Source organism: Zonotrichia albicollis, chromosome 2, assembly GCF_047830755.1.
Source record: "Zonotrichia albicollis isolate bZonAlb1 chromosome 2, bZonAlb1.hap1, whole genome shotgun sequence".
Taxonomy (NCBI): domain Eukaryota; kingdom Metazoa; phylum Chordata; class Aves; order Passeriformes; family Passerellidae; genus Zonotrichia; species Zonotrichia albicollis.
The window spans coordinates 88,975,718-88,990,853 of NC_133820.1; the positions used below are offsets into that span (position 1 = coordinate 88,975,718).

Consider the following 15,136-nt stretch of genomic DNA (forward strand, 5'->3'; position numbering starts at 1 on the left):
TGTGATAGGTGCATAAAATCCTCCTAATGTAGTTAATACATCAATGGAATCATAGGAGCGATTCAGCTGACCAATCACACATATCCATTGTAATTTGTTTCAGAGCCAAATCTTAAGTTACTTCTCCCAATCATTTCATTTGACCAGTCACTGATGTAATTTCACATGACAAGTCCTACAAGAATTGTGCCTAACATTTAACTGCAACACTCAACTTGAAAGAAAAAATCCAAACTGAACAGAGACAGACATAACAAATTCAACAAATATTAAGTGGCATCTCAGAAAAAATCTCCGATCCGTCAAAATCACAGAAACAGGGACTCCTCACATGGTACAAGGCACAAAAAGATGCAGTGAATCAAGGATGAAAACAAAACCACCATCTGACACAGATGATGTTCAAAACACCTTGCAAAATAACTGCAAGTGTGATTCTGAGAGTGTGGAAAGTTTGCATTTGCTGACCATAATATAGGCAGCAGGCTTAGATTCAACACCAAAGCCATAGAAAAAGTAACTGATACCTATTTTGCCTTCCCAGCACACAATCTGTGACTCAACACTCCATGAAAATTGTTTGGCCTTGCCTAATTCTGTAAAACCAAAAGAGAGAATGGAGAAAGTTTCACGAATAGCAGAAAGTGAAATACTTGAATTACATATTTAAATGTTACCTGTCTCACAAGAGATTTTTAGAACAATTAGCTCTTTTTCTTTAACAAAAACCATGAAAGTTGCTACAGTAAAAAAAACTCCAAAATCAGCAATACAAGAGTAGTTCAAATGTCCATTGGAAGAAATAAAAACAAACCTTCTGATTTGCTTCTATTTCATTTTGCATTTTCTTGTCTACAGGTACTCTTGTCAATGATCTGTTAAAATAAAATATTTGTATCACTCAATCACCGTATTTTTAAAATAGCATTATTTTACATTAAATTGGTATTTTAATTAAACATCCAATGCGCTGTAACTGAAGAATGCTGTAATTAAGTCTTACAAAGAAGAGCAATGCAGTATCATAAATACTGAATTTTTAAGACAAATATAGGTCTGTTTTACTCTAGTAAACCCACATTTCAGATTCAGGCTAGTTTTCTTTTTTTTTGCAGTAATATCATCAATGTATTTTTTACCACTCTCAATCTTTCCTCATGGCTTGTTTTTCCGGATGTATATTAAAAAAGTAAATTGTTTGGTCATCTAATTTATTACCTGAATACATACCATATTTGCATATTTTAAGTTAATATTACTGTCTCCATGGTACTCAACTTTACAGCATGGAGAGCCATGGATTCGTCTGGACAAAGGCAAGGAAAGCATGCAAACAATGACCACTTTAAAATTAGTTGAGACTTAGAAAAAAAGAAATATGCAGATAGAGACCCTTAAAAATGTTAAGCATTCACAGACAGAAAAAGTTTTAGCTACCTTAGTCATTCCATCTTTTGAAGGTAACACATTGATTTGTCTTTTTTACCTTTGATGAATGTTCTGGAAGACTATTTTATCCTCCCGTGCCACGCCGTATTGTTTGCGAATTTTATAATTATCAGGCTTATCATAAAACACTTTCAGAGGCAAATTAATCTCTCCATGTTTTAAAAAAAACCTAAACCATATTAACTAAATCCTGACAAATGCCAAAATAAATGTTCTAGTTGCCTATATGAACATTTTCTTTTCAAAACAGGACTGCACATGTTTTAGCAAATTTGTCCAGGGCTTCAAGAAAAACTGGAATCATCTTAAACCTGAAAGTTAACTAAGCAAACTGAGAATGACCCTGCTAAGCCAGTTTCAAACTTGTGGAAAATAAAGCATTGAATAATATAAATTCTCATCTCCCCCCTAAAGAAACTGATTTAGAGTAGATCTTGCCAGTATACTCCACATTTCTCACAATATGTCAGAAATAAGACATAAAATCAGTTTACTTTAAATAACTATTCAAGCTTTCCAGACCACCAAAGAGACATAGTGTAGGAGCAAACAGTATCATTTCCAAGCTTGGTATTACAGAGTTCTGAAGTAAAAAAATTCAAAAAATACTTTAAAAACCTGAATTTTATCATGCTGAACTCAACAAAAATAGTAGGGCCTGCAGGTGTCATAAGCACACACTGTTGATAAAAATGCACAGATAAAAAGGACAACCTGTATATATCCAAATGGCTCCTAACTGTGAGTAGTTGGGCAGAACAATAAAACATAAATGGTAAAATAATAAAAAAAGACAAAGGAAAACGTAAAGGTGGTCCAACATTAGCAAGGAAGTAAAATACCCATCAGCAAAAGGTAAGCCTTAGATTGTTGTTCTAGTAATAGGAAAGCAATGCAAGGAATCATTGAACAGTTCCTTGTTCATGCATGGCACTTGACATTGAAGGATTTTAGCATAATTTAATGGAGAAAGTGTTATGGTTTACCCTTGAAAAGGACACCCTACCAACCTGAGGTAACAAGCATAGCTGTGAAAGAGATCTGTTCATTTTGAGTTCCCTCTTTTGTTCAATTTGTTCAGAGCTTCACAACTTTTACTTATGTTTTTGTAATTGTCAATTGAAAGACTAACTAAAGAGAAAACATTTAAGTGGCTGAAAGTAAATGGACACTATTTATCTTTCTACATGATACAGGTGTTCTTGAATCACCTTAAGGTTGAAATATTCTCTATAGTTTTATGCATCTTTATTCTTACCTGGAAGAACATGTAGCCATATAGTATCAAAGGTTGAGGGGAAAACAGGGAACCTTTCCCAGGGTCATGTTAACATTTGTGAATGATTAATAAATAGCAAGCAACAGAGCATTATAATACCTAATTACATGCTCTTTAAGAATACAATAATAGGACAAGTATATAAAAATCAAAGATGAAAAATACCTTATAAAATGAATTATCAAAATGTTGCCATGACATATATCAGCTGGTACACTGTCTACATCTGATGACATTTTGTAAAATCTACCTCAGACTAACCTTTTCAACTGGAAATACTGAGACACAAAAATACAGGTGGTAAATTAGAAAATGAAAGAAAATTTCAGAGGAATGGTATATTAATTATTTTTAAGGTCTAAAAAACCTGTTTTTAAGAAACATGCAGTATTTTATTTTCATTACTACAGTTCTAAAATTTGCATACAGCCTTCTTGAACCAAATTCTGTGTAAAAAAATGGTTGTTTTCATATAAAAACTGTCTGAAAACTACACAGTTAAAAATACTATTATTATAACAATTGGCTATTTATCTAAAGTGACTAAGAAATATCTCTTCATTTCCTGTTTATTCTAGTTTTGCTTTTTTTCCAAACTAGTATTTTGATTCATCAGGTTAAGCATGATTAGACTATTAATGAAATTTAGTCTGTGCACTATTTTACACAATGCCCCTTTAAGTTGTCAGTGTAGACCTACTAAATTCAAGTTATTTAAATATCTGTAATCTCTCGTGTTACAATAACATGCTAGATTAGCATGTTAGAATAAGTCATGTAGGACAGAAACAGTGATTCCCCTTTTAACAATTTTAAAGTCTTCTTATACTTTTACCCAGAAAATACTTGAAGAGTAGGTGAATTGAGCTCTCTAATGCCACAAATACACAATGGGAGTTGGAGTGGAATGTAACGATTTAATGACTTGTAAAATCCATGATTTAAATGTCACCTGGCACACTTCAAAATGACTTTTTTCCTGTCCTTTAAAGAACAGAACTGGACTTGAAGTTTGACATTAAGTACGCTTCCACTATCTCCTACTGCAAAGCAGAATTTTCTGATTGCTAATCTAAGTGCAAACTTATACCATACTATTTCATAATAATTATGCTTCAGGCATTTTAAAAGGCATTTTGCTTCCTTGACAGAAGATGTTACAATGGTAGTTTTTCCATTATGGTGTAGATTTTCTCCACCAGACAATCAGGGGTGACAATGAAATACTGTGATAATTAAACAAGAGTGGCAAAATGCAAAAGCACGCTGCGTTAAGAACCCTATTTAGCATCACATTTAATTCAGTAATTCAAGCAAATATTGCTGATAGGATTACATGAAGAACTTAATAAGTATGAAGAAAAGCATTTCTCAATTACAGTACTACTGGCTTACAAGAAGAACAATTTTTCATATTAAGATAGCTAAAATCACGACATGTCCATTTATTTAATGTGTCTTTTGAACTTTTATTTAGTAATCTGTTACGGAAGACAGATCTTCCCCAGTAAGAACACTACCATACAACAGCCAGGGCCCAATCTCAACAGCAACACTGTGCTTAGAACTAATGTGTGTGAATCCCCATGAAATTTATTAATGGTATTTTGCCTCTTCCCACTGTGACTAGTTCTGCTACTAATTGAACAGAAGTTTTCACCCGGGAAAATATCAGTCCAGTGAAATCCATGAGAGCTAAGAAATGATTAGCATGTCCTAAAATAATAATAATTAGCATAGCCTCAAGTAATGATTAGCATGCCCTCATGGCATCTCCTGCATCAGACAAACATTTAAGAGACTGATCATGAGCTCTCCCTGCAGTTATCTTCTACTCAATGAAATTGCCTGGAATCCATCTAGCAAGCTGTTGAACGTGAATATGTGACTGCAGGATTTGGATATAAATCTGTATTACTGTCATTACAGTCAAATACAAACATGAAAATAGCATTTGAAAAAAAAAAAGCTTAATACCATACCTGGCTCTTATTGGGAAGTTCTGAGCAATGTCTTTCATTACCTTTAAGGCGTCATAAACAGGGGTAGACATAATTCGAGTAGCTGCTTGAAAACTAAGATCTAGGATGGGGGAAGAAAAATAAAATTTAAAAAAAGGAAGGCTGAATCAAAGTGAATAAGACATTCCTAGTTTAGCCTGATAAAATACTTCTTGGATGAAAAAATAGGTGAGCGAGAGGTGGAATGTTAACTTCTATTTCTTAATAATTTTACCAAGAAAAGAAATCAAAAGTAGGTTTCAGGACCCTTTTAACAGGCAAATAAGTTGTGATCTGTTGAAGCCACAACACCCAACTGCTGCTATTACTGCAGATAGTGAGGAAGCTGTAAACTTGGGCCATACACTTAAAACCCTTCATAAACTGTTAATTTCCATTTTATGCTGAACAGCTAGGATCCAAACATTCAAATACCACTGATGCCAACTGACATCTTTTTACCTCCTTGGTTATCTCTGGTCAGGGCTGTCACTTACAGACCTCCCCTTGCAGCACCCTAACACAGCTGAGTGCTGTGTAAGGCACCTTGAGCAAAAAGTACTTAGTAATTACTTACCTAAAATATAAAAGCTCTTGAAAGACAACTCTTGAATGGTGTTTAGGTTCATTTATAAATAGAAGTATGCCCTATAGCTGAAGTAGTTTTGCTTAAATTTAGCTAGATTTTTACTTTGAAGCTAATTAAAGGAAATCAGAGAGAAGCTGAGCCATTAATTCAGCCACTATAATTAGTCATTAAGAATGATCTAGAGAAAGCACCCTGCCATGTCAGCAGTAAGGGTATCAAAACAACTGCACCAAAAAATGTGGGGGCTGAAGACTGAAGATCCTGCACCCTAAGCCACTACAAGTCTTCCTGACATAAATTAACAGCATCCCAACACTTAACTACTTTGAACACTAAGAACTGGTTCTTTGGGGAGCAGCACCAGTTTCCTTTTTTATATATGTAGCCATAACACCACAGAAAAGACTACCACTAAACAGAAACGTTGTACTGCCTTTTGAAGGCAGACATTAAAGGGATTGAAGTTTCATGGCTGCTTCAGCTTTAATATCAGCCAAGTGGCATTCAATCACACACAAAAAGAAAAACAGTCCAAATAATTATTTTCTTTTCCAATTTTTTTTACAAAGTAGATTTCTCAAGAGAACTTTAAAGCAATATTTTTCAATTGTTTTTAATTCTGGACAAAGATAAATCCTGCAGTTGAACTTCACTGATAAGAGACTGCACGTGAACTACAATTATCTCACACAGCTAATATCAGACTGGACATTGCTAGCAAGCTCTGTAACATCAGGGTCCCAAAAGAAACTCAAGCTCAGATGATTTCTCAGTCTCCTTCACTGCACTAATATACAGGCAAACTGATCAGGTTGTCCTCTAAAGCTGAAGACCATAAGAGAGAAAATTTACTTGCATAAACTTGAATATTGTCACATTTTATGAGAGATTTATATTTAATTCAAGCTACTGAGTGTCCTGCAAGTCATCAGCACATAAGCTTTAGCAATCAATATATTTGTTTTCCTTTTCTACAGGAAAGTTTTCAAAAGCATGTTCTTCCACTTGATATTATATTTTAAAAAGGCATCGATGTGAACTCCACTATACTGATAAAATTTATAAATTAAAGGAAACAAGCTGTCCTAACATGTATTTCATCCAACCTAGCAGTTGTGTCAAAATTATATCTTTCGCTTGACCTCTAAAAAGAGTATCTAAAACAAGTTTTAATACCTGAGATGATCTATTAGGCAGAAAAACAGGTAATATATCTCTCCATCTTATAAAATTGCTTCAATGTTCCTTTAATTTCTAGCACAGAATACAAAGTATCAGAACATGCCCTTTAAATACTTCAGGTATTAAGGTTTTTAACTGAAATTGTGTCGCTTCTTTAAACAAAAGCTTTTATCATAATGCCAATGCATTAAAATAACAAAAGAAATATTAAATAGAGTATTGTGTTGATTGAAAATAAAATTCAATACATACCCTGCATCTCCCAAACCTTCAGTGGTTCCATGTTGTTAGTAGTTTCAATCAGATGTTTTTTAAACTCCATCAGATTGTTTTTCAGGTCAGGATGCATCCGTCTACAATGAAACATTTTATTACAAAAAAGAATCAATTACATCCATCAGTGTCTGCTCTTATCCACAGTACTGCTCACAGCTAATGTTGTGCTCTTAGGATAACAACCAAAAATGAACTTTAATTCATTATTTAAACAAAAATATGGATTTTGAGTGAGAAAAGGTGATTTCTGAGAGCTAAACCCCAGCTAAAGAGAATCATAGAATCATTTAGGTCAGAAAGGAACTCTAAGGTCCTTAAGTCCAACCATTAGGGCAGCACTGTCAAGTCCACCACTAAACTATGTCCCTAAGGCCACATCCACCCAGGCATGGCAACTCAACCACTTTCCTGGCCAGCCTCTCCCAATGCTTGACAACTCTCTCTGTAAGGAAATTCTTACTGAACACCAGGAGTTCACTTATTTTGCAGTGATGTGTCTCAAAACCTGCCACATAAATTTAGATGGAATAAATGAAGTCAAAGATGGGATAGTGTTACCATGCCATACAGGTAACTGTTTATTTAGCTTGCTATAGGATGATGTATAACTAACTGTACCTTAACTGTACTATATATTGACTGTAACTGAATGCACTCTTTGTGGCATTAACTACACGAGATACAGGCAATATAAAGTTGAAAACATGTTTAAAAAACTGACAGCACTGACAAAATCAATGTACTGAGCACACAAATCATCTGTCAGAGCTAAAGAACATGGTACACAAAAGCTTAGCTATTTGTTTTGAGAACATAATAGGTAGGTAAAGAAGTTTTGAGGACAAATATTTCAGAGCCTGCTGTTAAGATATGCTTGAAAAAATTATCCATTAAATTTCTAAACATTTTATGTCTTCTGCTTACATTCATAACTATTTCACAGCTGAGAAAAGTAAAACTTTTGACATGGCTGTAACAGAGAGACAATTTATAGACTACTGAAACATCTATTTCACCTCCTGTATGAAAAGGAGAAGAGAAAAAAAACCCAATGAATCTAGAAACAATGTCAAAAAGATAGAATTATCTGACAGCTTCACAAATCAGTCACAGTGGAGAATCAAGAGATTAAGTATAGCTAAACCTAGCAAAACACAAGAAGGAAAAAAAAGCTCAGATAAAGATACGGCATAAGCATTTGGCATTACGTGCTGTGCAGAATCTCAAACATACAGGTGAAACAACAGGGAAGCCTCAAGATCCGAGCGCACTTTTATCTCAACATGTTTGTGAACAAAAAGACAGGAAGGGAGGGGATGGGCTCTCAAGAATTTAGACAGAATTAGCAGCTCTGAAGTCTGAGATTTACAGTTTAGTGACAATATTTACAAACAAGTTTACTTTTTTTTAAATAATAAGAAAATGACATCTAGAGAAGACCCACAACCTCGAGGTATTTTGCTGAAGAAAAAATTTATGATCCACGACATGGATCTGTTACAGGAAAAGGGAAGCATTTGCATGACTGACACCACAAACTGAATCCAGCTGAGGACTGGAAGGAGTGCTCAGTAGGGTAACATTCAATTTCATTTAACAGACTGCAGCTTGAGATAAGAGTTCCTGAGGGAGGAGAATACAAACTCACAAACTCCAGAATGAGATGGTATCTATAATAAGCCCATCCTCCTAGAAGTATCACTCCTTAACTCTATGAAATCTATTACTATCCTTCTTAAAAACACCTTATGGAGATACAGCTCATGTGTTTGGATTCCTTGTGCTACTCTTGCATTTTGAAAACCAACATTTTGATTCTAATTACCTAACAAATGTGAAATCACAATGTTCTAAGTTTTTGTTAGTGTTACCCAGGCAGATATTTTTAATTTTAAAAGTTTACAATATAGAAATTAGAAAACTAAAAGCAATACATTTAAATTAAAAGAATAAATAAGCTTGCATCTTTATGTTCATAGGACATAAAAAATAAAAAAAAATAATTTCCACCAATGAAATACTTTCCAACATAAATATCAATCATTCTATTAAAAAAACCCAACGGGTTGAGGTTCCAGAAACAAATGTAAAAGTTTAATTATAACTTATATCAACTCACTTTAATTTGCCAAAGAGAAATCCTTGGACATCACTTTCCTCCTCCTCCTCTTCCTCATCTTCCTCTTCTTTTGTTTCATTTGCTCCTGAATACATAACACATGTACACAATATAAGCCAAAAAAGTTAGTGTAGTATTATGTTTTTATGAATTATAAACCAGTTAATAGAAACATACAATCACAAAGTCATCATTCCCAGATGTAGTTTTAATTAAATGTATACTTACATATTTTGGCATCCAAATTAATCACTCTACAGAACTTTGCAACATTAAAATTAATTTTAATATAATTAATTCAGTGGTAACAATTTTTATATAAAAAATTAAATAAGTGTGGTTTAACAATTCACAAATCAGCCATTTCTCAGTTTGATTAAATGATAAGGTATAACTCTCATCAATCAACTACTACCAAATTTACACTTGAAAAGTCTGATGACCTTAAAGCACTTAAATCTCCAGCTGGCATTTGATGTAAATCACAGATCAGCATCTTTCCCTTTAAAAAAAACTAAACTATTTTTTGACATGACTCAAAGGTCATTCAACCTTAGTCTTATGAAAGAGAGTTAACTTTCCTTTTATCTCATGAATGTCCCTGCAAAGTAATTTGTGTCCCCATGCTGTAGTTACCATTTTCAATAGTAAATGTCTTATTTCAATACATTGTAATGTGCACTAGTCCACATTCTATATTCTATTCAACATCTTTTCTACAGAAGATTGTGAAAGTATTTCCACAGAAATTCAGAGAAAAAAAAAAAAACCCTCAGCCCTGAAACACTAATGTGTAGATACTGTAGCCATTAGAATATGAGCAATGCCAACAATCAAAGTAACTGAATTACAAAGGTAAACAGTCTCAAACTTACTGAGAGGAAGAAGACCAGATTGTATTTTGAAGAGCCACAGAAAACAGCAATTAGAGGTTAGAAAATTGACTGTGCCCTAAGCACAGATCTTTACAAATGTCTCATGTATTTTGAATTAGTTCCTAATATCTGAGATTTCCTTCTGTAGATTTAAATTAAGTATAACCTTCAAAATATTAATGACTGAATATTTTACAAACTGAAGATTTTAATGCATTTCAATAGCATCTCCAGCAAGATATCAAATAATTTAAAAAACCCACCTACCTTTAACCTGTGTGTCATCTACTGCTTTATATTCTGTACTCTTTATTGCAAGTTCCACACCATATCCAGATAAATACATTTTCCTGGAATTTGGTTTCTGCTTGATGTTTTTAACAGAAGAAAAAAACATAACTTACAAAATGTATTTAAAGGAGATTAACAATATCTAATATTGTAACTTGGAAATGCCATGACATTTAAGTGATTACTTAAATTCATCTTTCAATTCAAAGTGCAAGGCATATTGACAGTCCACGGAGAAGGCATGTAAAAAAAAGGTGACAATGTCCTTTATCTCCTGCAAATCACAGAAAGGCTGGCCAGAATTGCAGTCTTTATACAATACTAGAAGAGGGATTAGAACAGGCACAGCTCATAGCACCCTACACAATTACTGATGCCTCACAATTCACATTTTCAACTGATATTCATTTCTTTGTAATGTTGCCAGACTTCCAAGATGCTAAGAGGAAACACTCTATTTTTGCACGAGACTTACCCTTTTAAAAAGTTTGATAAAACAATTAATCACTTTCTGTGAGGAGTATTAATAAAATGTATTAAAGTATCACTGTGAAAAACAGGTTACCACTTAAAACAAACAACAGCTACTTCTAACTCTTTGAGTGGAAGTTTGACATTCAACAGTGTAATTACACAAAACATACTTATTTCAGAACACATCCTACTTTGACCCAAATGTATGCAAATCCTCTTTCCAAAATACAATTTGCACATGCACAGCAGCAATTTCTTGAAAGCCTTTTGAGCTTTAGTTTGCATTTAATTTCTAAGAACCTTTCTGTACTGAGAATCCTTCAGACTGCAAGTGAAAACCCAGCAGGGCTGGGAGGCTTCTCTGTCCATCCTCCAAGCAAAACTCAAGGCAGAGGCAGCAGAGAGCACTCCATAGGTAGTCTCAGTGATACTGGTTAAAAAAAGAAAGCAGAAAGACTGTACCTCTCCTGTTATCAATGTTCCCTCTTCTAGCATTTAACGTAAAAAAGGAGGGACATTCCATCCCAGTGTGTACCAAAGAACAAAAATGGAGGTTGTGAGGAAGGAAGAAAAGGGAAGAGAGGTCTGAAGAGAGAAAAGGTGCAGGCAAGAAAACAACATGCATTTGGGAAGACCATGATACGTAAGCCAGGCAGATCAATGAGACATTTAATATGCAAGTAGGCATTTCATTGAAATAAAAGCATAAAAGAACAAAGTTCATTAAAAACTAAACCTCATACAACTTTGAATTCAAGACTGGTTTCCTCAAATTCTCTATTTCATTACTGTGTGCAAACAACTCAAAGTCATCTGCAAACTACACATCTCATCTCCCTGAAATTCCTGGTCTACAAAAACACATCAACCTCTCACTCCATCAGATTATTTCCAGATTAGTCACACTACTTAAGAGCTGTACTTTGAATATAAATCACAAAAGCCTTACAATAATCACAACTGGGGACAATAAGTTCCATGTACTGGTATTTTTCTTGTTTTGTGTCAGGGTTAAGAGTAAGCTAAGAAGAGAAAGTTAAGAATTCAGATACATAATGTTTCAAATAGTGACACTATGGAACACAAACATTTTAAAACTGGTCAATGATATTGCCCATGATACTCCATGCTGCTGTATCTCAATGAACATGAGATTACCTGAAGAATATTTAAAAAATATAATTGGTAATTTCTCTGTTTGATTCTCTATTCTACTTTCCATTTTTCTAGTTCTTGTAACTAATATGTTCAGTCTGCTGCACCAAGATTCACCTGAGATCTTATACTGTACAACACCAAAAAAGAGATATTTCAAGATCAGTAATGCAATCAGTGCTTGCATGCAGGATTGGGAACGTTACCATGCTTTCCTGGCTTCATAGTTTGTATCTGGTGAATGACTTACCTAGAGCATTTTAATATTAGACAATTTTCTAATATTAGAAAATTATGTGTATTACACATAATTTAGGCAAACGCAGAAAGAAATGTAGAAAAAGTGTTTTGTCAAAAAGCAAGCAAAGCAAAGACAGAATGCTAGCAGTTTACTGAAACAATGTTGATTTGAATTGCATACCTGAACATAATGTCGGAGAACATAAACAATTTCCTCCTTTTGTGCCTTCTCAGATAAAATCTTGTGGAATTTGACAAAGTCTCTCGTGCCCATTTCTGCATACAGAATAACCACTGGGCCATCCTCTTTGAGAGTTGGGAATTTATGGTCTACCTTAAAAAGATATGGCCTGGGTCTGGTTTTAAAACAAATAATGGTGATATTGTGAAGTCAGAAAATTATTAAAACAGTGGCAGCTTTTCTAGTTCATAATTAATAAAAATAATAAGTGTTCATACGCTAAAATTATACGTGCCATGTTAAAATCATCATAAAATAATGATTGCTCACAAACAAATCCAGAACAACAAATTGATAAATTTAAGTATAAGAAACTGAAAAATTAGCACCAGCTATAAATAACTGAAATATATTTTATCAAATCACAACACAAAGCATATGAAAAGCATAGCACTTGGAGATTTTGTGCATCACTAACAGCTTGAAACTTGTAATTTGAATGATACATTACACCTATCAGAGATACACAGAGCAATCAGTGAGTAACAGAGTAGCAGAGGGAGATTCTGCGAAGTTTGAGAAAGCTGTCAACACACCTGGAAACTAACGGGTTATACTATTTTGAAACCATCAGACTCTGTTAATTCAGCTAATTTTGCAAATTTTGACTGCCTACCTACACTCCTTATTGAAAACCAGGACTAGAAAAGTTATGCTGCAATGATTTCTTAGATGAATAAAGACATCTTTTGAATAAAACCCGGGAAAGATGGAGAAGTAACAGAGGATATGATTGAGTAATACACTCAAGGTACTAATTATTGATGAGCACAGTTTTTCAAAGTTGCACTGACAATCAAAAAACCACTAAGCTGTCTCTAAGCATGCCCAAGATAAGCTAGGAACCTCTAATTCAACACACAATACAGAACTGTGTGTGGCAGACCCTCACCAAAGAGCCATGCTCAAAAGGTGTGAGCAGAACACCACAGGTTCCTTGATGTAGGTCTTTGGAACATATTCAATAAAAAAATCATGGAATCATTTACACTGCAAAGGTAACCTTTGGAGGCAATGTGCTGCAAACCCTCACTTCAAGCAGGAGTAATCTGTATGAGGTTACTCAGAGTTTTAACAACAATGTCCTATGTAAGTGTGGTAGGTATGCAATCAAGGACTCATTTGTAAGGCAGAAATAAAAGGAGGGGCCCAGTTTAAAAGTTAACTTGGGTGCAGCTAGTCAGGTGTCACAGAAATATCAGGCAAGCTGTCCCACTGCTATCACAGGACAAGGCAGAGCAAATAGGTGAGATCCAGGAGTCTGAAATGGTTCTTGAATGAGTAATCTCTGTGGAAGAACCAATCCAGATTTGCCCCAATAAAAGCATATGTGTGGGATGTGACTTGTGCAACTTCCTTCTCATAACCAGAGACAAGAGCTGCCACTTTCATGGAGAGAGTGGAAAACCTCAATCAAGTGAGCTTCTCTTTTTGTAATTAACTTTATCCACTCTACTTCAACCAACCAACTAAGGTGGTTACTGAATGCTGCCATGACTTGAATAGTGACAGTCTCCTATCACAATGAACATGCTCCATGTTCATTAAGTGCTGTAATGAAATAACACTGCACAGAGCTCCTCTAATGACCTTGGGTTGAGAAGTAAAGGGTTCAGCCCTTGTAAATCCAAGATAAGCCTCTGTTCTTTGTTTCTCTTCAACACTGAGTAGTAGTGACAAGTAATTGATTCTCCTGCTCTTAGAACTGAAAGGTAATTAATTTCCTGCCATAAGAGATGCTCATAAGAAGGCTGACTGAAAGACAAGGAAGAACAGCTGGGCAGACGAAAAGAAAATGATAAAAAAATTGAACAGATGTGGAGCTCAGCACTTGCTAATCAGTTACTAGGGAAGTACAGGGTACATGCTTGTCTAGATAGTACCCAGGATAGGATGCAGAAGCAATGGGAGAGAAGACAGCAAACATGTACTGACAAATATGAGGCATTGATTGTTTTGAGCAAAATGTGACTTCTATTAATGGTTCTGCTCCTCACAGCGACAGCCCCAGAAACCTTAGTGCTGTGTTTTGGACAGCCAGCAAGATAAGCAATCCCAAGCATTTAACCATGTGTTCTTTGACATGCCCAGAGCCCTTGAGCTCTAGAGCCATTGCACCTCCACACAAAATATTTCCAATTAGACCCACACAGTCCATTGCAACATGGCTGAAAATGCAAAAGACAATCACAGTTGCTGTTGCATAAAGGACTGAATGAAACACCAAAAACCTCAACCCTGACATGCAGAATATTTGGGGTCTTGGTCCAAAGAGCCTGAGACTTCCTAGATGTTGGTTTGAGATGATGAATCCACACAAAAAGAATGCTGCAGCCTCTTCTTTCTCTTCCAGTGAGATTTGAAATTAGCAGTCCCTAAAGTCAGGACATCCTAGCACCCTCATCCAAATATGGTGAACAACTAAAAGCATAGCTTAAATAGGCTGGAAGAGTCATGACAGACAGAAGACATAGAAAGGAACACAAAGGAAAATACTTGGAAATAAAAAAATAATCAATAAATCAAAAATATCTCTTCTACGAAAAGACAGAAAAAGAATGACTGGTTTAGAGCAACTAGCACACTGTCCCTTATATCATTTGTTCACCTGGTAGAAAGCAAAGAAGAGGAGCACAGCCCTACCATTATCACCTAGCCTAAATATCATCAGCCCAGGTGAAGCCTCTGCTACCCAGAGTACAAAGGGAACTAACAGTGGGAACAATTACCTGAACATGCCAATGTGAACATGTTCTTCTCAGAGTCTAGCTCCAGGTACTCTAAATATTTGAGTGACACAACTACTTTTGGAATGGTGAGAAGGAGGGAAAATTTATGAAAATTTTGTCCCTCCATCTCTGAATGGTGTGACATGACTGACTGCAAAGTTATTGAAAATTGAAGACCAATCAAATAAAGAAACTTCACTTTTGTTGCAAGTTCTTAAGATTTCTACAAGTCTATCT

The 15,136-nt window shown here is 34.9% G+C and overlaps 1 protein-coding gene across 5 annotated transcripts in view; it reads right to left on the bottom strand.

Annotated features, from left to right (window-relative positions):
* Positions 1-15,136, bottom strand: part of UGGT2 (UDP-glucose glycoprotein glucosyltransferase 2) — an 81,474-nt gene that overhangs the window by 52,823 nt on the left and 13,515 nt on the right. For 4 of the 5 annotated variants that reach the window (XM_074535629.1, XM_074535630.1, XM_074535628.1 and 1 more), the window contains 6 exons: positions 12,111-12,285; positions 10,037-10,136; positions 8,895-8,979; positions 6,752-6,852; positions 4,711-4,810; positions 815-875 (listed from right to left, as the gene is read on the bottom strand). In XM_074535629.1, coding sequence (XP_074391730.1) covers positions 815-875; positions 4,711-4,810; positions 6,752-6,852; positions 8,895-8,979; positions 10,037-10,136; positions 12,111-12,285 — 622 coding nt within the window. The remainder of the gene's footprint in view (positions 1-814; positions 876-4,710; positions 4,811-6,751; positions 6,853-8,894; positions 8,980-10,036; positions 10,137-12,110; positions 12,286-15,136) is intronic. The other variant, XM_005495577.4, reaches the window with a different exon arrangement.